Source organism: Barbus barbus (genome assembly GCF_936440315.1).
Source record: "Barbus barbus genome assembly, chromosome: 50".
Lineage (NCBI taxonomy): Eukaryota > Metazoa > Chordata > Actinopteri > Cypriniformes > Cyprinidae > Barbus > Barbus barbus.
The window spans coordinates 12,722,283-12,746,733 of record NC_136728.1 but is presented as its reverse complement, the minus strand read 5'-3'; the positions used below and the strand labels follow the sequence as shown (position 1 = coordinate 12,746,733).

The window sequence follows — 24,451 nt, the reverse complement described above, 5'->3', positions numbered from 1 at the left end:
TTTTCCCGGATAATTTCAGCACGTCACTGAGTCCTTCCCACAAAGTTGGGAAACAGCGGAGCGTCCGTGGAAGCGAGCGGACACACGAGAGCCGCGTCTGGAAGGTAAGAGCCGCCTGTTCTCTTCTCTATATAAGTGATTGTATACTATATATGAGCTTTACTTGAAGCCATTGATGGGGTCGAGCTAAACGCGAGAAACTTGTTCATTGAATCAAAATAACTTCCGCTTCCTACATGATAACGCTCGCGCCGCATAAAATCACTTGGAGAGGAGAACAGCAAACATGATTGTACCGTTATACAAACACAGACTAGCGTTGTTTGCACGAGGTTTCATTTAGCTTGTTTTATTACTGTAGAAACAGACAGCTGGTTTGCTTATTTGGGAAGTTTAACGTTTAAAGCTTGACTCATTTAAACTCAAACTTCTTGTAGCCTACTCTGCGTTTCCATTATATTTGTATGAGGTGCCAAGTGCCAGGGTGGCATCGACTGTTTAACAATTAGAGTCGATTTTTATTCCCAACTGAAGCATTTCTAAAGCTGTAAACATCTGGTGAAACCCCCGCAGTTTTGACTCATGGCTAGGGGAGCCTGTAAATACTTATTTTGAGACTTTGTTTAGTCTCTGCCTCATGTTTTGGCTGTGTCTCAAAACATAGCGAGCTGCCTGCCTAGACAGCATTTTTGGGAGTCATGTAGTTATATTTCGTCGTATTAAAGAGCGTTTCAAGCTCTCTAAATGATCATCTCTTTTAGAGTGACGCGTTTAAGTTCCTAAAATCGGTCTGAAAGATTCTGAACGAACTGACTCATTGAACCTAGAACCGTCTTAATCGAATATATTCGACTCAGAATGATCCAGGTTAACAAGTCTTTATTGTAATCGAAATTGATAATGTAATAAACAACAACATGTACATTTGCCAAATGCAAGATACTGAACAAACATGTTGCATGTTGGTTCAGATGTTCATATTTTCAAACGGAATGAACCGAAGCTGCAAAGGTGGTTATATTTGGTCACATTTCCATCCACCAGCACAGTTATTATGAGTCACTGCTGACAGCTAGACAATATTTATGGAGAGTCTAGACAAGTATTTATTTATAGCAGTCTCTCTTGACATTGTTCGCCTGAAACTATTTAATAAACAGAAAATGACACATTTGAAAGCTCATTTCTCTGTGGGAGAGTGGAGTGTGCCTCTGCTATGTTTCTTTTATACCAGACAGACAAACCTAATTTAATAAGATTTTTTTTCATTAAGTTTAGCTGAGCATAAAGATGCTTTAGGGCTTGAGATCCAGCACTAACAGGGTTCATCTGCTACTTCCTTAAGAAATGTTCCTCACCCGAAATTCCCTTGCCAGGCCAGCTGTACTCAGCTCGACTAATACTACACAACAGCGGATCAGATCACGCAACCTGCAGAGCCTCTTAAGCCAGTCAAGGCATTTTGTTTTCTTAATTACACATGCTCCTCTTTTAGCCCTCTAGACTATACTGAAGCACCTTTACCGCTGTGCAAGAGAACACGTTTTGGTTGAAAGTTAAATGGTGATCCTCTTTATTTGAGTCACTTTTACATTTTACTACTTTGTATAACAACAGCAATAATAATTTTAGTTATTTTAAGTTATATGTGCAGAGTAGACATATAATAATTATAATAAAAACAATAATGATAATAATAATAATAATTATTAGTTGTTTTGTGGTTAATAGTAATGACAACAACAACAATTTGAAATAAAATTATTATTATTATTGTATGTCTGCACATATAAAAAAGTAAAGTAAAGTAACTTAAAATAACCAAAAATTATCATTGTTGTTATTATTATATAAAGTAGTCAAATGTAAAAGTGACTCATTATTATTACAACTTTTCATAATAATAATAATTGGTATTTGTTATTTTACATTGCATATGTTTATACAGTATTTATAATAAGCATTATTAATACTAATATTATAATGCAAAGTTGTTCTGCAGTTTAAATTATCATAAGAAAAAAGTAATATGGAACTCATTGCCAAATAGACAATTATAATAATAATAAAAGTTATTTTGTAATCTAAATGACTGTAAGAAGTTTTTTATGAAATATAGTAGTAATAGTAGTAGTAGTAATATAATAATAACAACAGTTGTTGTTGTTGTTATAATACTAACAATATACTAACTACTGACATTTAAATGATCCTAAGGCAAAAATTATTATTATTATTTTTTGTCTGAAACTCATGGCTAAATGGACTGCTTCAGATTATATGTTGGTCCTGTTGCATATTGAGCTGTCCTCAGTATATCCAATCAGTGTTCCAGTCACCTTGTTCTAGTTACCCTATAATATCTCAACAGAAGAGAAGCAGTTGACTTCTGGAATTTAGCTAATTAAGTTGCTTTAACTCGCCTTGTAACTCAACTAGTTATATAAACTCTTTTGATGGAGCTCAAATTGTCGTTAAAAGACACAAATGCATTCCAGAAAGCCTCCCTTCGCCTCAAGGTCGGAGTTTACACCACTAACCTGTAATGCAGAACTATTGCCAGCTGGCTTAAGGTGAAGGATGTCTCCATGTCTACACCAAAGGGCCAAGTTTGCAGGTTTCGGATGGCCACCAACCAGCTTTGGAAAGGCACCTTCCATTCTCTTGGCTCAGTTTATTCCTTTCAATTTTTTTAATCCTTTAATGTTTGCTGGACTGGATTTCAGTAAATAATTGGAGCTGCCAGCGAAGTCCAGGCTGAGCTAGTAATGTCTGCTCAAGTTAGAAAATGAAATATATACTCTGATTGATGTGGTATATTCTTAGGACTTCAAGACAATGGTGGTGAAAGTAGATTTTGTGATGAAACACTTTGCACTGCATGCCTGAGGCAGTGCGGTTCAAATGGTTTTATCTGCCCATCGTCCAAAGAATACCAGCAAACCTCTCATGACCCATCTTGTATAACAACAAGCAAGAATGATTTGAAGGATATTAATTCGGATTCATTCATATGTAGCTTTTTTTCAGTCATGTCACCCTCCTACTTGTAGAATAACATGATGGCAAGATGACAATAGTGATGAAAGCCTCTGAGTACTGACACAGAATGTGGGAACACTGTGTTTCAACATCGCTCTACCAACTGTTTATTTTCTGCCTCTGCGTACGTGGTCTCAAATAACTTTTATTACAAAGAACTGGGGAGTTGAAGCCTTGTACATAGGATATTTTTGGAATCCTTTGAAAAGATGCTGTTTGGTATAGTCACAACAACTGGCAAGAAACTACGACGACTTTTTTGTATGTCCTTGAACAAATCGCCTTAGAGATGATTGTAATGTTTAACATTGTTTTTCAGCAAAAGTGTGTGAATTTATATACATTTATTATGTATATTTTTATATTAATGTAATACAAATAGAAAATGCTTACCAAAATGGATTTTTTTTAATTAAAAATATAGGAAAAAGGGTATTGTGAAATATTATTACAATTTTAAAGAACTTATTTCTATTTTACATATATGTATATGTATATATACATGGCTATTGTTGTGCCTTGCCATTGTGCAATATTGTTGTGTATTGTATATATATTATATATATACATTGTGCCTTGCCAGCAGAAAAATCCTTATTTTTGAACCCTGCACGAGACCAACTGATATTCTTAGGCGATGCAATCTTGGTCTTTCTATTGTCTCAACTGTTTATGTTTTTGGTTCTAAAGAAAAATGAGTCAAGGTTTGTAAACCTATCATCATGAATGCTTTCCTGGGGCTTTTAAAAGCTACATTTAAGGATTTGTTTGTAAGTTAGAACTGTTTTATCTGCCTCTGCCGCTCATCAACAATGTGACTGCTAGACGTTTTGCATCATAAACGTCCATTTTGTGCATAATTCAATTTAGAAAGTTTTTTCAGTGTTTTCATGGAGGCCTCATTACGGGTCGCAAATAAAGCATCCACAGATTTAATGTCTGCAGTGGAGGCCCCAAAGCTAAGCTGTTTTTCTAATAGCAAGAAATACTTTTATGCAGAGCATCAGGTCAAAATCACAATGGTGTACATGGGGCCTGAGGACAGGATAAATGAGACTCGTCTCGAGTCATTTTCCCATGGTGATAAGACCAGATGTTGGTAGAGAAAAGCCACATGGACTGAAGGGTGGGAGAAGAGCCTCGTATATAAACACTGATTCTTTGGTTGAATAAACAGATTCTGTATATGCTAGGAAAGGGGACGAAATGAAAGTTCTTTCAAGTAACTCAGGGTCTGAGTGACAGTGATAAATATGGGTTGGGGGAGAAGGTCTCTTTCATGCAGTGAAAAGGATAGAAGGACCTTTGATATTTGAGACGCACTGAACTCTTTGAAAGGATAAACTGTGATTTAAGTCAGTATGGCCATGTGCTTTGATGATCATTTCAGCTTGGCTATTGTTGTGTCATAAATGTTTTTTTGGTGGAGCGTCTCCAAGTTTTGTTGATTCAGTGTGTGTTTGAGCGCCTTATGTGTGTCTTTTAGACTGTACACATCCACACCCAAGCTATATTCCAGTGCCTTTTCATCTGGAATTTCTACTTGAATAGAACTTTACACTGCGAGTTCAGCTGTTTCCAAAACCATGACATAAACGTCTACAAGAATAGACCAGGTGAGTTTTAAGAGGTGCAGGCAGTAAAAAGTCAATCCCTGGTTATGGATGGGCATGTAAACATAGAAAGAGCTCCTGAATGATTGTAATTTCCAAATTGCGTTTCCTGTGTGATGGAATTTTCTATCTGGGAATGGCTGCAAGGCTGTGCCTGCTACTGTGGCACCATTTGTTCCGTTCCCTATATGGAAACTTCATCTAAATTGGGATTTTTTGATTATATTCATTATTTTTGAATTAGAATGGGCAATGAACTTTGATAGACTGCTGTCTACAGTAGATTGAAGGAGCTTTTGATATATCATGAGAGGCATTTTAATTCTGCTCAGTAGTATGTTTTACTATGACTCATTTGGTGAATGTCTGTTCTTACATGACTCACATAGATCTTTAAATTACAGAGGCATTGACTACTGACCATGATTTTGTGACTTTCTGAAATATTTAATTTTGAATGGGTAATTTTAGCTTTCTGTAGTCAGACTGCCAAATGAACTGAGTCTTATGAGTAGGGTTGCAAAGGGGTGGAACATTTCCAGTAAATTTCCTGAAACTTTCCAAAAATTCCCAGAAGATTAAAAAAAAAAAGGAATGTTTCTGAAATTTACTGGAAATTTCCACCTATTTTGCAATCATAGGCTAGACGCAACCTGTGTACGCTGATTTCCAAACGAATAACTTTAATGAGTCAGTACTTTTAGTGAATCAAAAAACATATAGCGCAGCCAGTATAGTCTGATTCCAGAATAAATAAATCTAGTGAGATGGTTCTTTTTACAGAATCAAAAAACAATCAGTGCAAACAGTGAAGTCTGGTTCTAGAGCGAATGAATCTAGTCAGCCAATTCTTTTTAGTGAATCAAAAATCATAACCTGCAACCAGTAAACTCTGATTTCCAGACGAATTACTTTACTAAGCCAGTTCTTTTCAGTCAATCAAAAAACAAAAAACAACGCACAAACAGTGTATTCTGACTCCAGATTAAATAAATCTAGTGCGGCAGATATTTTCAATGAATCAAAAAAAAAACAGCGCAAAAAATGTAATCTGATTCCAGAACAAATGAATCTAGTGAGGTTTTTCATTTAGTGAATCAAAAAAACATACAGACCAGGTCCAGGCTTTCTCATTTCTTAGTTAGTAAGCAGTTTAAGCAATTACGAAATAATACCTTCAGGGTGATACAAGGGAAATGATTGGGATTTTTTTTTAGATAATGCTTGAACAACAGTCCCAGTGTTTTTTACTCATACATAATACCCAACAGATCCACTGATTCATAGTAATAAACAGGCCTAAGGGCTGTTTCTCCTCAGTAACTGGGAGTGTGTCCTCTTCTCAGAAAATTTCATCATTCCTTGTGCTAACATAATCACTATTTAATGAACCAAAGATAGATGGCAATAAACTTAGTCAACGCAATAAAGACGATACATAGGGAGGAACATTAGCACTCAGCCAATGATGTACCACACATGGTCTGAATCACAAAGGTTATTTTGTGAAGTAAATAATCAGTTACCCTTGATTGATGATACTTGTGACATTTTAGTTGTTTTGTATTTCGTCACCAAATAGTGCAATAACTGTACCTGTTCATTGTACCTACATTGAGTCATGCATCTTACTTTAAAGTTTTAATTCACCCGAAAATGAATATTATGTCATTGTTTCCAAACCTGTATGACTCTCCTTCTTCTGTAAAGGATGTCTTAGTTTGTTTGTGCCTATACAATGAAAGTAAATGGGGCACTGTATGGGCAAAGATTTGGCCAACACATTCATAGTGCATTAGTGTGAAGGTTAAGTTTTGGTGTTGAGGTAAGTTTGGGGGTGGTTGTAGAAGATTTTGGCCTCAGGGTTGGGAGGTAGAGGTGTGAGAAAGGCCTGTCCTTATACGCAGTTTAACCTGATCTGGGCCATTATTGCAGGGTTTTTTAGCTAGGGAAATGAGATGGATCAGGGGGTTGGTGGGTGGGCTGGACAAGAGGAGGGGAAGGAGAGAATACAGTCCTGAGGTGGAACTGATATGAATCCGTTCTTTGTTTCATATCAGTGTTTGGCTGCTGTGCTGAGGGCCACATTTAGTGTTGTTTGGGGCCTGAGGTGACAGGATTTTGGTGTCTAAGAGAAGAATTTCTGACCCACACAAGGGGTTTTCTATCACACAGGTCGGGGCAAATAAGAAAGAGCATTATAATGGGAGAATAAGCGGGAGAATGAATCTAAAGGTAGCAGAAGGAGTTAATGACATGGACGGTGTGTGCTGTTGAATGTCTTTGGTAAGATTTCATTTTTTGTATAACTGAAACACTTTCTTTCTTCCATCCTGATATTGCCCTGTAGCAAATTGTGCATGCTGTGAGATAAATGTGTGTGTATGTGTGTAATCTGGCTGCTTTGAAAGTTCAAGGGCGATGAAGTCATGCTTTAACTACCTTGAGAAGAATTCCAGTGTTTGGTATTTGTGAAGGCCATGAATGATGATAAACTCGGCATTGCTTGACATATTTCTACATTTTTGTAAAATAAAATATTTTACATATTTTTTTATAAAAATTAATAATATGTGTTTGTGTTTACACACACACACAGACGTAGATCTAAAATTTTAAATATAAATATATGAATCATATAGTTCATTTATAAGTCCGTCCTTTCCAGAACTTTCCGGTAATTTCATAGCACTCCATTAGAGAGGATCAGAGCTTGCTTTAATGTGTCTCTCAGGTCATCAGCAGCCCACATTCCTTTCTCTTTTGACCTGATAAGTGTCTTTCTGTATCCAGTGTCTATCAGATAACTCAGCACTCCTCTCCCGGGAGCTGCATAAAGCCTGAGTGTGAACAGCCTCGGCAGATTGTGTGTCCGCACCTGAACCTGATACTGTTGGGTGAGAAAGTGTGGGATCTTGCAGTTCAGTGAAGACAACCTCTTGCTTTTGCAATGCATTGTTGACGATATTAAGTATATCTTGACAATTATGTATTTGTTCTAAAATTAACTGAAATTATGATTTATTTCAATCAGAAGAACCGTGATATGCAGTTGAGTGCAGGAGGTAAAATACAGTAAAATCTAGTTAAAAATAATCATGGCATGTTTTTACTACACTGCTAAAGTAACAAGGGAAATTATATATACATTTTATGTACACAAATTTAGTAAAAATAGAAATTAATAAAAACATTTATAAATATTTTACTATAACATTTTACTACATGCAAGATGCTTGCATAGGACAATACATTAAATTCTGAAACTATTAATTAAAATTGACTATTTGAACTTATGGAAATGAATCGTTGTGATATATATGCTGATCATCAGCAAATATCTGTAACTTCAAAGTATTTTCTGTAATGTCAACTAGTGACTTTTGAGTAGTTAATTTACAATTGTTTTATTTCTATACCACAGTAATCTTTCAACAATTAAACCTTATACCATTTTAACTTAAAATTTTACTACATGTCTCTAATATTCTAATAATCCAGATGTTTTTATTGAACAACATGAGAACAAAATGTCAAACTGCTGTGTGTCTTTGAGGGAAGGTTTATCTTATGATCGGGACCAAGTGCTGGGGTGAGGGTTCACGCTAAAAATATACAGTCGTACGCACAGCCTTGCAAAGTATACTTCATTTGACTCATACGCATACACAGACGTTCGATGCATGCGCTTTGCGCCAAATTGCAATACCTGTCCTGGCCTAACAGGGCCAGTGTTTGCGCAATCTCTCGCCACGAGTTAAAACACATGTAAATATCTTTGTATTCTTTCATGCTACAGTTGTACAAATGAGGGTATTTTCTAACCTCTTTGCACAATCTCTCGCCTATGTAGGCCTCCATTGTCGCTGTAGCTAACCCGCATTCTGGTTTGTTCTGTTTATGCAGTTTTTCTTCGGCTACTTTGTGAATTGATACCCCACGGCAGAGTTGCCACATTGTGGATAAATTAATTACTGCAAGGGAGTTAAATGCGCATGTGCGACCTGCGCGTACAAAGTACACGAGGTTACAAAAATCTGGCGGTGTGCGTACAGTACCCACTTACTATTCTGATGACGAAATTCGGGTCACACGCACAGTACGCTGTCCCTCGCATACGCGTAAAAAGTGAAGTAGGCCTATACTTTGGCCTTAACGGATGCTTGGATAAGATTTATGCACCCAAAGTCGTGTGATCTCGGTTAAGAGAAGAATTATGCTGGGACCTTCTCTACAATCAAGACCAGGGTTCATCAGGAAGGAGTCCAAGACAAAGTCCGAGATATGCAGTCGATTGCTAAATAGCTTGTCAAAGTGGAATGTTAAATTGTGGGATTAGAGCTCCACTGTCGCCTCGGTCTCATCTCACTTTCTGCCAAACCATGTTGAACATCATCTGAGGTTTTTGGTTGGACGTCCACTGTTGCTTGTGGTTCTGATGTCACTCTGGAGAAATGCTCTCCTCGGCTTTAAGCTCAGACACTCGGGCTGTTGTTAAGAGTGTTTCTAAAACTCTTAAGACTTGATAAAAGCTTAACTGAAAGGGCTTGATTCCTCAGTATATCAAGTTACTAACATTGGCTCAATGTTCACAAAGCCTGTTTTGTATGGTAATAATGCCCTTCAGAGCCATTAAAGCTTATCTGCGGGGGCAGAGGGGGTTACACTATTGAATAGGTCTGGGATTGTGGTGTGTGAGAGGAGCAGTGGTGGTGTCAAAGGATCCTTAACCTGGTATGCAATGCTAAAACCATTTCAGATCAGGTAGTTAGAGCATGTTTATGAAAAACGTGCATTTCGGTAATCAGTAGACATAATGGAATGGTTTGAAGATGTAAAAGTGCTGGTTGAATGACCCGGTGCCTTTGCTTAGCGTGATTCATGTCACGGTAAAGGCACGCCTGGTTTAAAGCAAACACACGTGGCTTTCATTTGACACATAATTTAAGGCACGCCAAACATGCTGCTAAATTCTATACGGTAGCTCCACTTATAACTTTCAGCTTCCCCTGTGTCTCTGAACCGTGATACCACTGGCATGATAACACTTTTAATGCCTCGTGAGTGACACATCTCCTTGAATTGTCAGTTTTTATTATGTCAAATTCTCCCCTTGGTAACAAGGGTCTGAAATTAACTCGAATAACACAATCCTGCTGACCTTAGTTTGCATTGCATAAAAAGAATGTTCCGTGGCATAGCCTAATGTTGATTTCAAAAGTAAAATCTAGACTCGTACCTGTTTTTTTTAAAGAACTAAATTTAAATGTTAAGCTCATACTTTTATTTAATCTCTTATTCATTATTCAGTAAAACAGTTTGTTTTGACTTTGTAAACTTGCCTAAATCATAATTTTTGAGCTGAGAATTCTTTAAGTAAATGTATGTGGCTATGCATTACAAATTATGGTATTCATATAAATCTGACCTGCTTTACATGGTTAGTGAAGCTGAATGATTGCATTTAACTTTACTCATACAAGGTTAGTCATAATGATGCACTAGTCATACAGTAGAAAATGTATCCTAAGCTTTTTAACAATAATGAGTGACGAGTGACTGTCTTTTTGCGTGAGTCATTGATCTATTTAACTGATTTGTTCAGAAACACTGACTCATTCAGGAATGAAATGTGATATCTTTATGAGTGAGTCATTGAATCAACTCAGCTCAACCAATTTGTTCAGAAACACTGATTCAGTTAGAAACGAAACACAGCTACTGTTTGTTGCTCATAGATGAAAATGGCAGAACAAACCAAATAACAATATTATTCCTAAAATGTATTATGCATTAACTTCTTGGTTGTTGATTAGTTTTGAGTCAATTGTATTGCTCCTCTTGTCTCTGTTTGCAGGTTTCAGAAAGATTGTCAGTTTGTGTATTATTAAGGAAGGTTTTTTGGTACTTGTTTCTTGCTGTAGGTTGCAAGTCATCAGTAGATGGCAACAAGTGTCTTTTTCAGTCAGTCATTGAATAATTCACTCAACCTATTTGTTCAAAAAACATTTACTACTCATTAAGGAACAAAGCAAGTGACATCTTTGAGTGAATCATTAATCAATTCAACTGATTCATTTGGTTCATTTAGGAGCAAAACTCTGCTAATTTGGTTTGCTTGGATAAAAAATGGTCCTGCAAGCTACAAACTTGTAACTAAAATATAAGTGAACTAATATGAAACTTGATGTTTACTGAAATGGTGTATTAAACAGTATCACATTTAATTAAATAATGCTTAATTATGCCATAAATTGAGTTGATATAGTTTAATTAATTAAAAACGAACCATTTCCGAACTATGGTGAGAGTTGGAGATGGTGAGATAATTCAACCCATCCACATTAGAAAGTCTATTAACTACGACTCAGGGAAAGCAGGCATTAATGTGCTTCTCTTTTGTAATAGTTCTAGAAAAGTCGTCAATAAGGATGACCTTGAGGGCTAGTTCTGGATAGAGGTGGGGGAAGTTGTCAAGGGATGGGTGAAAAGCAGGGGGGTTGTCTAGGAATTGGGACAGCAGGGTGGAGGTCCTACAGGGATGGACTGGGATAGACCCCTGATGAGCTCCTTTCAGGACTGAAGGAATGGGTGTAAAATAGTTGCGTCTGCGGAGCCCCATTTTGGCATATGCTTTGTGAAAAGTATTGTGGTTGTTTTTTCTTTGACCATCCAATAATGGACTTTATGATGAGATCATTATTAGATATTTCTCAACTTCACAAAGTCTTGAACCATTAATGCAAAAATGAATGCTAGCTGTTTAGACTCCTCTATATTTAGATTAAACATATTTTCCTTATTTATTTAAATACTTAAAATAAGTCCACTATGGTGCTGAAATAACAAATGCTAATGAAGTCTTTGTTACATGTTTGTTTTGGTCTCTTGACTATAGCCCTATTTAAAAACCTGTTTAATGAAGCTCTAAATACAAAATGAACTTGTAGATTTAAATAATTTCCACAAAGTTTCTTATAGATTCTTCAAATGTAGAGATGATATGCTTTATATCTGCCAACGTTGAGCAGATGGCCCACATAGACGGAGGAATGTAACACCAAATATGAATTTAGCACCTGGTTGTTTTTCATCCTCCTGAAAGGTGGCGGCTGCTCTGAGTGTTCTCACACATGTCTCATAATCAGATGGCAGGGTGACAGTCAGCGCCAGAGAACCAGAGACGCAGAACTCGCCGTCGCTCGTGGTTTAATATCGTAGCTGAGGAAGAGCTTGATGTAATCGAGAGAGAGTTTCAGCACTTTAAACATCATCGAGAGCAACTCTGAAGCAAATCAAGTTACCTGAAGTTACCAGAGTGAAGTAAGTGATCGAATATGGTCTGTTCTTTTTGAAATCTGTTTTCAGTCATATTTTCTAGTGCGCTTTGCCTCTCATTCGTGTTCTAGCACCAATTATTTGCATTCGAAAAGCAAATAGCCTCTCTCTGCAAGGTCAGAATATGAAAAGCTTGTGTTGTTGGAAGTTTCGTGTCATTTTGAGAGAAGACGTCCTTCACCTGATTGACATGTCCTGCCCGGGAGAGTTGTGGGAGGAAATGATATTCAGAGAGGGAGTGCGTTGGTGTTGTATTTCATATGAGATGCATTGTTTATACGTGTATGGAGAAGAACGGTGGGTTGTGGATGAAGTCATTGGTGGTGGTAAATGTTGTAGCTAGCAGATTTGATGATAGATCTGAACAGCTTGGCATTTGCAACTAATGCTTATTTTGATTATTAGATGGATTTATTGATTGTTCAGGTGATTTATGAAACAGTGCATCATCAGATTTTAATGTACTGTTCTGTTTTTCCTTTTTTAAGAGGCTGTGCATGTGCTAACTAACAATAAAGACTGATGAATCAATTTTTTTTTTTTTTAAAAGAACTTCTGGACAATTTATTTTTCAATGTCAAAAATCAACAAAAATCAAAAAAATATGACAGTCATAATTATGACACAACTCGTATAAAAGCCAAAATTATGACAAAAAGTTTTTTTTTTACTTTTTGCGTATGATTTACCATGTCATCATTTTGACTTTTTATGGCATAAACCAAAGTATGATTTTTTTTTCTTATGTGGCAGAAATGGGCTTCTATATAGTTTTGTGACACATTGAACAGAAGTACAGTAATTTTCCAATAACTGATTGTCTAATATTTTGTATTTTCACATTTGCTTATAGTATTAAATTTTGCCACTCTAATGTTTAGAAATGAGCAAATCTCAAGCACTAGATAAGTTTTTCTTTCAGTTTTTTAGCTGAATATTTAACTGGATGGATTTGAACCTGAATCCATGTGTCTCGGTATGAATACCACTGTGAACTTATTTGTTTTTAAAAAATAAACAAATAGAGTTAAATTACTTGTTAACTTCAGTTCAGACTCCTAGACTTTGTCAACAACCATCATTGTTTGAAACTCTGTTCCCACTGGAATGTTCCAGAATAAGCATGAATGACCTGCTGAAGAAAACAAACCCTGATATTAGTCATAAAAAATTCATAATTGCACAATCTCCCCTGGTGAACGAAAAGCAGCCACAGAGTAATGCTCTCAATGCACTGTTCTCCACTGGAAGCGGTAAAAATCTGACTCATTAACGTTGCTTTTCATGAACAAAGGCTGCTAATTAGAGGTGGCAACTGCAGTGAGGAGGCCCGGTCGAATCAGCTCTGAGTGAACGAGCTAATGACAGAGCGAGGGGAAGGCGGGCCGTCAGGCAGGGTGACCTTAATGTGGCTGGAGGGCCAGGAACGGGGACAACAACATCTGCAGGAATGGGAATGTGTTTTTTAGTGATCACCACAAAAACAGATCATGCATACCTTTTGTCTTTTCTTTTCAGATCAAGAATGCTGAAGGCACAATGGATCCCCTAGTACATCTGAGCCCGTTGAGAGTCCGAATCTCTGCTCTCCCGCACCCAACGCGCCCACCTCATCCCTGGGCACCCGACCCTGTGCCTTTCGCCTTCTCCTGGAAGACTGAGTAGAGTTTTCACACTGACGCACGGGAGAAAGGTGAACCCTTCCTGTGTAAATATGACTGGATGGAGGTCTCAGTGGCGTCTGGTCCTGCTCAACTCGCTGACGTGTGGCCTGGAGATCTGTGTGGCAGCTGGGATCACCTACGTGCCCCCTCTGTTGCTGGAGGCTGGCGTGGAGGAACAGTACATGACCATGGTCTTAGGTAAGGTTTCAGCCTAACCTTGGAATGTCCAACTAGGGTTTATGATTAGTTAATGAAGGGCCGTGCTGTAAACAGCAAGTCAAGGTTGTTTCCCACTAAGGAGTCGATCCTATAATGGGGGTCATTATCATAATTACTGGCCAAATCACTCGCTGCCCCATCCAGGTGGTAATCAGGTGCTAATTGGAAGGCACCAGACTGCAGGAAGAGGCCCAAAGGCTCGAGGGGTCAGCAGCTGTGTGGAAGCTTGTATAGTTTTACTGCATCCTGTTCAAATTCTGTGGGACTTTCCTCTGGACTTTCATCAGATAATATAGTCATCATGGGCTGCCTTGGAGCCGGAAGGTTCTTTCTCAGATTTAGTGGGTTTGGGCAGTGGACTGTTATTTAAATGTGCACTTTTTACATTTCTCACCTCCTATGTTCTGCTAATAATGTTCGGAGTTTTGAAATGCATTTTCAAAAATTTAACTTCAAGGTAATTGTTTTGAGATTTCCAATACTTATGGAGGGCACTGTATATACACAGTGCTGTGTCCTCCATAAGTATTGGAACAGTAAAGACAAAATTGCTCTGTTTGCTGTGGAGTCAAGAAATCTGTAAATATGATTAAAAGATGAATATGAGACAAAACTACAAATTGTCACATTTTATTATTGGGTGTTTCAAAACATAATGTTTTACCATAATGTTTCATCCCCCTATCTGATGTGAGCATAAGTACTGGAAAAGTTGGCTCACAGGTCTTTCAGTGATCAGCTGTGTCCTGTTGCATTAATTCTTCATGTATTAAAAGCAGGGAATGTGTCATCAGTTATCAGAGTCTTGCATTTGATGACGAAACACACAAACCAGGATGAGGGAGCTGACTTTGAGAGAAAGGCAAGCAATTTGGATGATAAAAGAAAAGAGGAAGCCAGCTTCCGTGTACAACAGTCAGCAGAAGTGAGAGAAAAGTGTTTATTACGTTTGAAATATGGATATTTTTCTTACAAATACGCATGGAATCGCTACAGGAGGTCTTTATTCATGCCCTGGAGCCGTGTGAGGGATGTTTTATTATGGATGTGCGTGCTTTATTTAATGTGTTTTGGACTGTTAAAGAGAAACACCCACCCACTGCAATGATAACGCTTGGAATAGTCAGGACAAACTGTATGTATGTATGTATGTATGTATGTGTGTGTGTGTGTGTGTGTGTATATATATATATATATATACACACATTGCAAAAAAAAATTTGGGGCCATTTTTTTTTTTCTCAAATAAATTAATACTTCAATTCAGCAAGGATTCATTAAATAGATAAAATTTTATTCTTCAAAGAATCCTGAAAAAAATGAAAAAAATATTATATATATTAAAATAAATTGATTCTTTTCATCCTATAATAAACAGACCTATGACTCTAAATATTTAGCCTCTGTGTTTGAGATTTTTTCAGCATGACATATGAACAGATACATAATTTTGTGCTCACAAATGGCTTCCACATGGCTTTTGCTGTAAATGAATCTCTCTCTAAGTCTATTTGCCTTGCAACCAAAACAGAAAAAAATAAGTTCACAAACGTGCATGTGGTCACTTTGCACCAGACGGACAGAAGATGTGTAGTGTGTTAATACATACTACACACCGCTATCTGTGTCAACAGCTGCAGTGGAAAGCAAAGAAAGATCCTTTGTGCTCAGTTCCATTCACAGGCTATATAAACTCATAATGTTGTTGCCAATAGAAGTGCTTTCAAAAGGTTTTGTGTGTGGTTGTACGTGATTCCAGAGGTTTTGTTGGACTTTTCTTAATGGAGTGGGGTTTGGAGGCATTTTATTCATTTTAATGTTATGGTGACCTGAGAAGTACATTCCTTTAGTCTGGGCTTTTTGGACCACATTGATGCTCATGTGATGAGTTGTTTGTGACCTCTTCTCAAACTAACAGTGCATTGTAGGCATACGTTTTTTTCCCATGGGACTTGGTTTTGTTAAAGCCATGCTTTTCCATTGGAGCTACAGAAACAATTAGGATGACTATAATGAATTGCAATGTGTAGTTTATAAAAGAGTCATATGATTAATTGTCTCGAACTGTTGTAAACAGTACAACGGCACCTTTAAAAGGAAGTGGGCTGAAGCCCACTCTCCCTCCACTTTGGGAAAAAACAGCTTGTGTTGACTTACAGGCGCAGTTGACCGACATTGTTAAATAAATCTCTTTAGGGTAGGCAGTTCTAAGGTTCTCTACAGTATTCCTCATATTACACATGGTTTTTCGATACCTGCTCAGTGCCTTAAATGCGATTGTTTTAGGTGTGATATTCCACATATGCTTCCATTTTCCGGTTTACAGCTCTTGTGGAAATGTGTTTTGGTAGCATGTGAGAATTTGCAAACATTGCCATGATCCACCCCCCCCCCCCCCCCCCCATCATAAATTAGGCTCCAAAATATACCAAATATAATCTACTCTTCAAGTACCGCAAGGACAAAATTAAATTAAGTGACAGTAAAGATACTACAAATTTAATTAATGCTACAAAATATTTCTATTTCAAATAAATGCTGTACTTTTCAGCTTTCTATTCTTAGAAGAATCCTGAAAAAAAAATGCATCCACAAAAATATTAAGCAACTGTTTCCAGCACCGCTAATAAACATTTCAAGACACATTTCTTTAGCAGCAAATCAACATATTGGAATTATTTCTGCAGGATCATGCAATATTGAATAGTGGAGTAATGATGCTGAAAATTCAGCTTTGTCGTTGCAGGAATGAATAACATAATTTGGTAATTACATTTTTTACTTAATAAACAATTTTGATTTATAGTAATAATTAATAATGCTCCTGTTAATTGTATGCAATTTTTCACAATATACTTTTAACTAATTCATGTGTTTTTATATTCTTTTTCCATTAAACCTATTAAGATTTTTACCATGTACACCAAGTAAATTGACTCCAGTGAACTTTTAATTGCATTTTGAGCATGTTCAGGTCATCTTTCCACCACGCACTTGAATAAAAATAGCTGCTGAAGATCTAGACATGAATTGAAATGGGAATCAGTGCCTAACCAGTGCACTGAGTCATCTGCTCTAATTAGAAAAGCTGTGGGGACGAGGGAGCAGAGCCAGAGATTGCTCACCTTAAACTACAGGCAGCGTTACAGCAGGCTGAAGATGAAGCCAAAAGATAGAGGCCATGGATGTGATTTTCTGACATGTTGACTCCAATGGCAAAAACTTTTTCTTGTTTAATATTCATATACTTTTTCGTTAGGTATTGGACCTGTCCTGGGACTTCTCTTCATTCCCCTGATTGGCTCAGCCAGCGATCACTGCAACAGCAGCTACGGCCGACGGCGACCCTTCATATGGTTGCTGTCGTTGGGAGTTCTCCTAGCCCTTTTTATCATACCGCATGCTGATGTGTTGGCCGCCAACCTGAGCTGGGGCAACACCCACCGCAACCAGGCTCTCCAGGTGGGCCTGCTCATCCTAGGAGTAGGCCTATTGGACTTCTGCGGACAGGTGTGCTTTACGCCACTGGAGGCGTTACTCTCGGACCTTTACCGTGAACGGGATGACTGCGGACAGGCTTTCGCTATGTTCTCCTTCATGGTAAGCCTTGGAGGCTGTGTAGGCTATTTGCTACCCGCCCTGGACTGGAGCGGTGGGCTCCTTTCCTTCTACCTGGGTGGTCAGGCTGAGTGCTTGTTCTTCCTCCTCATCCTCATCTTCGTGGTCAGCGTGTTAGTGACCATGAAAGTGTCCGAGGAGCCCTCGTCCACCGTGGAACCGGGGCCGTCGGAGCCCGGACGGTGTTTTCCGCGCTCATGCTGCTATCTGTTTCAGTGTAAGCTGCGGGCTCTGAAGTCCGGCCCGCTCATGTGCCTGCTGAGGACTTGCTGGTCCATGACACCGGCCATTTATCGCAGCTACTGCCACGTGCCGCCTGTCATGCAACAGCTGTGTTTGGCGCAGCTCTGCAGCTGGATGGGTGTCATGTCCTTCATGCTCTTCTACACAGATTTTGTCGGCGAGGGATTGTACGAAGGAGTTCCCAGCGCCGCTCCGGGTACCGCTCTCAGGCAACGCTACGATGAAGGTTAGTAAGTAAAATCAAAATTGACCCTATTTACTTTCTTAAAGAAGATTTTTGTGATTCATTTATGTTGAGTGATTCATCTTTGTCCGCTATAGGTTATTGTTCTGTTTAAATTAGTAATTGATTTGTAAACTCATATTTGGCCTTGTATAGGGCTGCTCAATTTAGGGAAAATCTGAAAAAAAAAAAAAAGAGTGTGATTACGGCATTTACCAGAAAATAGATTGGGTAAAAATGGCATTGCTGAGAGAAAAAAATAAAAACGCATTTAAGTTGCACAATCGGTGTACAAGTCACATTTTATTATTATATTAAGAAATGTTGTAAAATACTGATAAATAAAACAAAACATTTATAAACATTATAAAAATTATAAACAGTTATTTTTTTACCACAACAAATTCTTTAAATTTAACGGTATTCAGGGCAGAACAGGGATGAAAAGTATATGTATAAAATAACAATAAATTATAGTGCCATTCATTACAAACAACAATTATAAACAGCAAACATAAAAAATGTATTTAAAGTGTACCTCTCTAATTTGACAAATCTAAACTCTAAAACCTTTAAGAGGTAGAGCTCTTAAAACTTGATGATTGGCACAGGTTGCATTTCCAAATGCACGATATAAATGACAAAACTGCAGAAATTTGTTTATGTGGAGCTGCTCTGGGATACTGAAAAACACCAGATCATGAGCTGCTCGCGTGTAAACGAACACAGTGCTGCACTCGCATAAATCGCATAAATTTAATTAAATTCATTTGCAGTCTTGCATTTGCAGCAATTTGATAATCACACTAAGCCATTTTCAATTAATACAGCCCTGGTCATGAATCAATTGCCTACTTTTCATGATCTAATTATTTTTTCTATTTTTTTCTAATTGAATTTCACTCAGAAATACATGATGCAGAAATAAATAGTTCATGCAAATTTATTATAGAGATGAAAATTCACATCCTTCGAAACATGACTTTTGTGGAAAACAAAAAAAGATGTTTTGAAGAATGTTTCAGCTTTTGTTCATTCAATAAAAGTCAACGAGGAGCAGTTGCAGCTAGGTGTTGAGTAAGTTTCTAAGCAGAACTTTTCTGCTGAACTGAACGATCTGAATCCAGAACGGTTTTGTCATAATGTTGCATTTCAAGCAGGTCATGCAATATTTGATTTCCCAAGAGATTAATGATTAATGATATTATTTATTTCAGAGTCGTTCTCTGAGTCATGCGTCATGCATTCCCACTCAGAGGCGTTCCTGTTAATGTTTTGTTAACGTTAAGGGACATTTTGTTGGTTAATGTTTGCACATAGACTATCAGTTTTGTCTGGAGGCTCTCATTAAACAGCAAGAATGAAAATAAAGGATCTCAGTGTTTGTTTCATGGAGTTAAGCATCGTAAAGAATATTACCTTCACCTCATTTCACTGTCTGCGGTCAAAAGGCAGTTTTTCTAAAGGAATATATGTATTTTCTTTTTCACTGTCCATAAAATTGCTTTCCTGCTGTTGGTGGTCTGTCATTTCCGTCCTCTGGCCATATCATCTGTCTCTACACTGTGAACTTGTATTCACCTCCACATGTGGCCTCTCTCAGCCTGGTGCTTGAGCTTCCAGCAATGTTCATAAAAACAAATGCATGTCTTTAGCTAGTCAACAATCTACGCCATGTTAAGCTAGCATCTGGACCTCTCCCACTGAGCTTTGACACCAGCAGAAAGCTCCTTTAGCAAAACATTTTGACAGATGTGGTCAAGATCAGTGTACAAACAAATGAAATCTGTCAGTGTAGTCGACCGCAATGTAACAAAAAGTGTTGGAGATACTTGTTCACTACAGTGAAAATCTCGGCCCTCTGCAGTTTTATGTTTAAATTATGAATTCCTTCTGTGAGGAAAGTTCCTAGCCTGTTTGAAGTACAACGCCAAAGCCTGCAAACACATGCCTTAGTAAACTTCACTCGTAGGATTTATTCAAAAGAAACATTCTCCTTTATGCTCAAATGGGCAAAGCAAACAGTTTGAAATGACCTCATCTGTCAAAATCACAAAGGCTGGGGATTGTTGTTTACCTGGACATGCAGTTGTTGAAAAGAATGGTGTGCCCACCGGTGTCCTTTTGTGATAATTACCAGTATACCGTATATTATCACTCTATGGAGTCAGTAAGATTTTTGAAAGAAGTCTCTTATGCTCACCAAGGCTGCATTTATTTGATCATATGTAAAATAGCAATATCGTGAAATTTGAATACAGTTTAGAACTGTACTGTTTTCTATTGTGATATATATTAACATGTAATTTATTCCTGTGATGCCAAAGCTGAATTTTCAGCATCATTACACCAGTCTTCAGTGACACGTTCCTTCAGAGCATTTTGCTTTTGCTGCTCTAGACGCATTTCTTATTATTATGAATGTTGAAAACAGTTGTGCTCAAGAGTTCTCAAGTTCTCAAGAACAGTATTTATTTGAAATAGAAATCTTTTGTATCATAACAAATGTCTTTTCTTTCACTTTTGACAACTTAATGCATTCTTGCTAAATAAAAGGATTAATTTCTTTCAGAAAAACTTACTGACCCCAAACATTTGAACAACAGCATACATACATACATTCATATAATTATCTAACTTAAGGCATGTTTCCATAAACAACAATTAAATATCATTTAATTCCCATTATAAAGTCCCATTATACAAAAATGTTCGATTATGCAATGCTGAGATTCACCCAAATCAATACTTAAAGTGGTGGTTGATTGCGATTTCACTTTTTTAACGTTAGTTAATGTGTAATGTTGCTGTTTGAGCATAAACAATATCTGCAAAGTTGCGGCGCTGAAAGTTCAATGCAAACAGAGATATCATCTTTTAAAATTCTGGTAGGTTCATGCCTACAAAATGGCTGGTAGGCACTACAACGAGCTACTTCCCGGGTTTGTTACATCACAAACCCAGATAAACCCCGCCCCCGGGAACATGCAACAAAGGGGGCAATACCATGTTGTGCTGCTTCAGAGAAGAGGAAGTGAAAACTAGGGGTGCACGTAAAAATCAATTCATATATGAATCGCAATTCTGTCTTGTAACGATTCTAATGGATTCACAAGTTTCAAAATCAATGTTCTAAAGCAGCGGCTCTTAATTCTGTTCCTCGCGTCGCCCTGCCTCTGCAGACACTCTGCTCTGCAAATCTCTCTCTCATATCACCAGCTCAGCTCCAACAATAAACTGTTCCAATTATACATTTTATGTGTATAGATAGACAAATATTTTTCACATAGCTATGAGAGGCGTTATACATGGAACAGAGAGGCGGTTGCTGTACTGTATTAAAGCTTTTATCAGGATAAAATCATATATTAAAAGCTAACAGAAGCAGTAGCATTTACGAATAATACTGTATCTAAAAATATGAGACAACAACAAACAAAAAAACATACCATTAAGAGCTGTGCTTGCACAGGTTTTGGGTGATCCTCTTCACTAATATCCGCTACATCTCAATCCGGCTCAAATTGATAAGTGATACTGATGACGTCATTGTTTACAATACAACCGGAGTACATGCCGCTGAGGCTAGGGGCAGGACATTTAGACATGCACTAGAGGCAGTTTAGCCAATCACAACACACTGGACCAGCTAACCAATCTGAGTCCATTGCATATTTCTGAGGGAGGGGCTTCATAAAACCAGGAAATGATCAGTGCTCTTATAGGAGAAGGGACAAAGCGATGTGGAATAAAGGTAAATTATGTGAAAAATAATGCGATTTTTTTTATTTTTTTATTTTTTTTTAAACAAAGCATTAACACAAGTTAGACTGTACCTCATAAACACAATCAAGCCTAGAAAAAAAACAGTCAACCACCCCTTTAAATGATAATGAATCAGAATCTATCTAATCATATAATTATCTAATCAGAACCAACCAGTTTCTCATGTGAAATTCTCTAACATCACCCCTGCAGGTATCCGTATGGGCAGCCTTGGCTTGTTCCTGCAGTGTGCTACCTCAACCACCTTCTCGTTGGTCATGAGCAGATTAGTGTGTCTCTTTGGGTCCAGGACGGTCTATCTGAGCAGCATGGTGTGCTTCACCATCTCCGCTCTGGTCATCTGCTTGTCTAAGAGTGTCCTGTTGGTCACAGCTATGTCGGCCCTCACTGGTTTTGCCTATGCCACACTGCAGACACTGCCTTACACGCTTACCTGCCACTACCACAAAGAAAAAGAGGTAGGCATTTCATACTTATATATATTTTCTGTCTTTTCTTGTATAGAAAATTGCATCATGTACATAGACTCAAATTATTTTTACAATACTTTATTTTTTACTTTTTTCACTATTTTTAGAAAGGAAAACATTGTTAAAATATATCCCAAAAGCCGAATTCGAACTGGTTAGAATCCAGCTTGCAACATTTACCTTATCATTTACTGTCATGCCTTTATGGTGTCTATATATAACATGAAAATAATAAATAATAAAAACTAGATAAATTTGTTTCATATGTCTCACTTGCTTCTCATCGCTAACATCCTTCAGGTGTTCATGCAAAACAGCAAAACCAAAAAAATGCACACAAATGGATTCACCATCACAAGGGATTCTGTTTGTCTGACACTAGACAACGGCCGTGGAGATCTCAGCCACAAGAGTGGCACTTCCAATGGGCATGTTCCTTACAGTACAGATGAACCAGAGTATTACCCACCTCTGCAGCAGAACGGTGCCCCCCTTGGTCTGGAGTCAGAGGATTTTGAGAAACGTGGGGTGGGACTAGACTTTGCCATTCTGGACAGCACCTTCCTTCTCTCTCAGGTCTTCCCTACCCTCTTCATGGGCATGATCGTCCAGTTCACAGAGTCCGTCACTGCGTACATTGCCTCCTCTGCCATCTTTGGTGCCATTGGCATCTATTTCGCCACCCACATCATCTTTGACCAAAAGGACCTCAGAAGCTGAAAGAAGCAGTAATCATGTGAGTCATTTCACAGTTGACCTTTTACTAAGCGTCATGTTAAATGTTACTGACTAATCTAAAAAGGGATGGTAAAAAAATGAGATGGGAGGAAAAATTACATTTCAATGCTTTTGCGTTCTCTCACACAAGTATTGTGTTCTCCTGAAACTTTGCATTTGCTCACAAAACTTTTGTGATGGAAGTCATATGAAGACGGTGGAAAATGCAAATGTTTTGCTTGCAAACAAAGCATTTCTCAGGGGAATGCAATACTTTTGTGAGAAAATGCAAAGTTTCTCGGGGGGAATGCAGTACTTTTGCAAGAGAATACAAAATTTTGGGGGAAGGGTAAACTTTTGTGAGAGAATTCAAAGTTTCTTGGGGGAACGCAATGAGAGAACATGTTTTGCGAGAGAATACCAAATTCTGGGGGAACGTAATCCTTTTGCAAGAGAACGCAATATTTTTCTCCCAAATCTTTCAAATTTCAAATCTTTCCAAAAGTGTTTATTTTGTTTATTCAAATGGAAGTTATGGAAGTCCTTTGTACTATATTTTACTGACTGCATTGTTTATCCTTTTTTCTTCATAGGTCACGTTTGCTTTGAGGATGAATTGTGCTTTCTCATATCTCTATGGGACCAATGGACACATCAAACTGGACTTGATGTAATTCCTGTTGTGTTTAAAAACTTTTTGTAAAGAACTATTTTATTGTATATATATTTTTAAATTGATAATATATACATATATTTATATCCCCATGGGAATTTTTATGCAACCCGTTTTGGCGAGGTCTGTATTTATGTAGTACTTTAATCTTGTTTGACTTGTTTATCAAACAAAAGTGTCTTAATTTTTTACCTGAAATCTTGGTCACCAAGACTAATAGCACAATATTGTCATGTATAAAATCTCAATCTGGTGTTCAAATGACAATCTGGGATATTTTTATACAGGTAACTTTACACACAGACCTAAGCTACCTATTCAAAGTGTTGCGAACCATCATCACCAATGACTTTTCTGTCATAGTAGGTTACTTTTACAAAACTTTAAGATTTTTAATGTTCAATTTAAGTAATGCATCTGTAAGTATACTCGCCTTTGGTTAGAGAGTGTGTGTGTGTGTGTGGAGATTTATGTGTATGAGTGTTATGGGGTGTGAAAAGTGGCAAGATTCTCAGGATGGACTTGTCGTCCAGTTGAAAAATCATCTGTCCAATCACAGCACAATAAACTAATAAAAGAGGTACTGATATTTTAAATGCGAACAAAATGTTATTCTTTCCTTTTTTTATTTTAAAAGAACTATTTAAAGTGGTGAATTATCACATCTAATGCAGTATGCCTATTGTTTACAGTTAAAATTCAGATATATATTTTCCTTTGTGATTTTCATCAAATGAATGCCATGAGCAATATTGTTTTACTGGCAGGTTTCAGATCATGTTATATCTGTGTTGTGTTATGCCTGTGATCATGTCATGCTGTGCTGTGTCTGTTTGTCCCCTGCA

At 37.5% G+C, this 24,451-nt stretch overlaps 1 protein-coding gene across 3 annotated transcripts; it reads left to right on the top strand.

The window, feature by feature from the left end:
• The first annotated feature begins 38 nt into the window (after positions 1–38).
• Positions 39–24,444, top strand: LOC306868484 (solute carrier family 45 member 3). Of its 3 annotated transcripts, none has more exons than XM_079414671.1 (6): positions 39–104; positions 13,512–13,855; positions 17,136–17,963; positions 21,939–22,204; positions 22,517–22,952; positions 23,527–24,444. In XM_079414671.1, the coding sequence occupies exons 2-5, from the start codon at positions 13,708–13,710 to the stop codon at positions 22,934–22,936; spliced, it is 1,662 nt and encodes a 553-aa protein (XP_079270797.1). In that variant the 5' UTR covers positions 39–104; positions 13,512–13,707; the 3' UTR covers positions 22,937–22,952; positions 23,527–24,444. The 3 variants fall into 3 exon arrangements, with proteins under 3 accessions (XP_079270797.1, XP_079270799.1, XP_079270798.1); XM_079414673.1 differs by lacking the exon at positions 39–104 and adding an exon at positions 6,882–6,941; XM_079414672.1 differs by lacking the exon at positions 39–104 and adding an exon at positions 11,871–11,978.
• Positions 24,445–24,451: the final 7 nt, after the last annotated feature.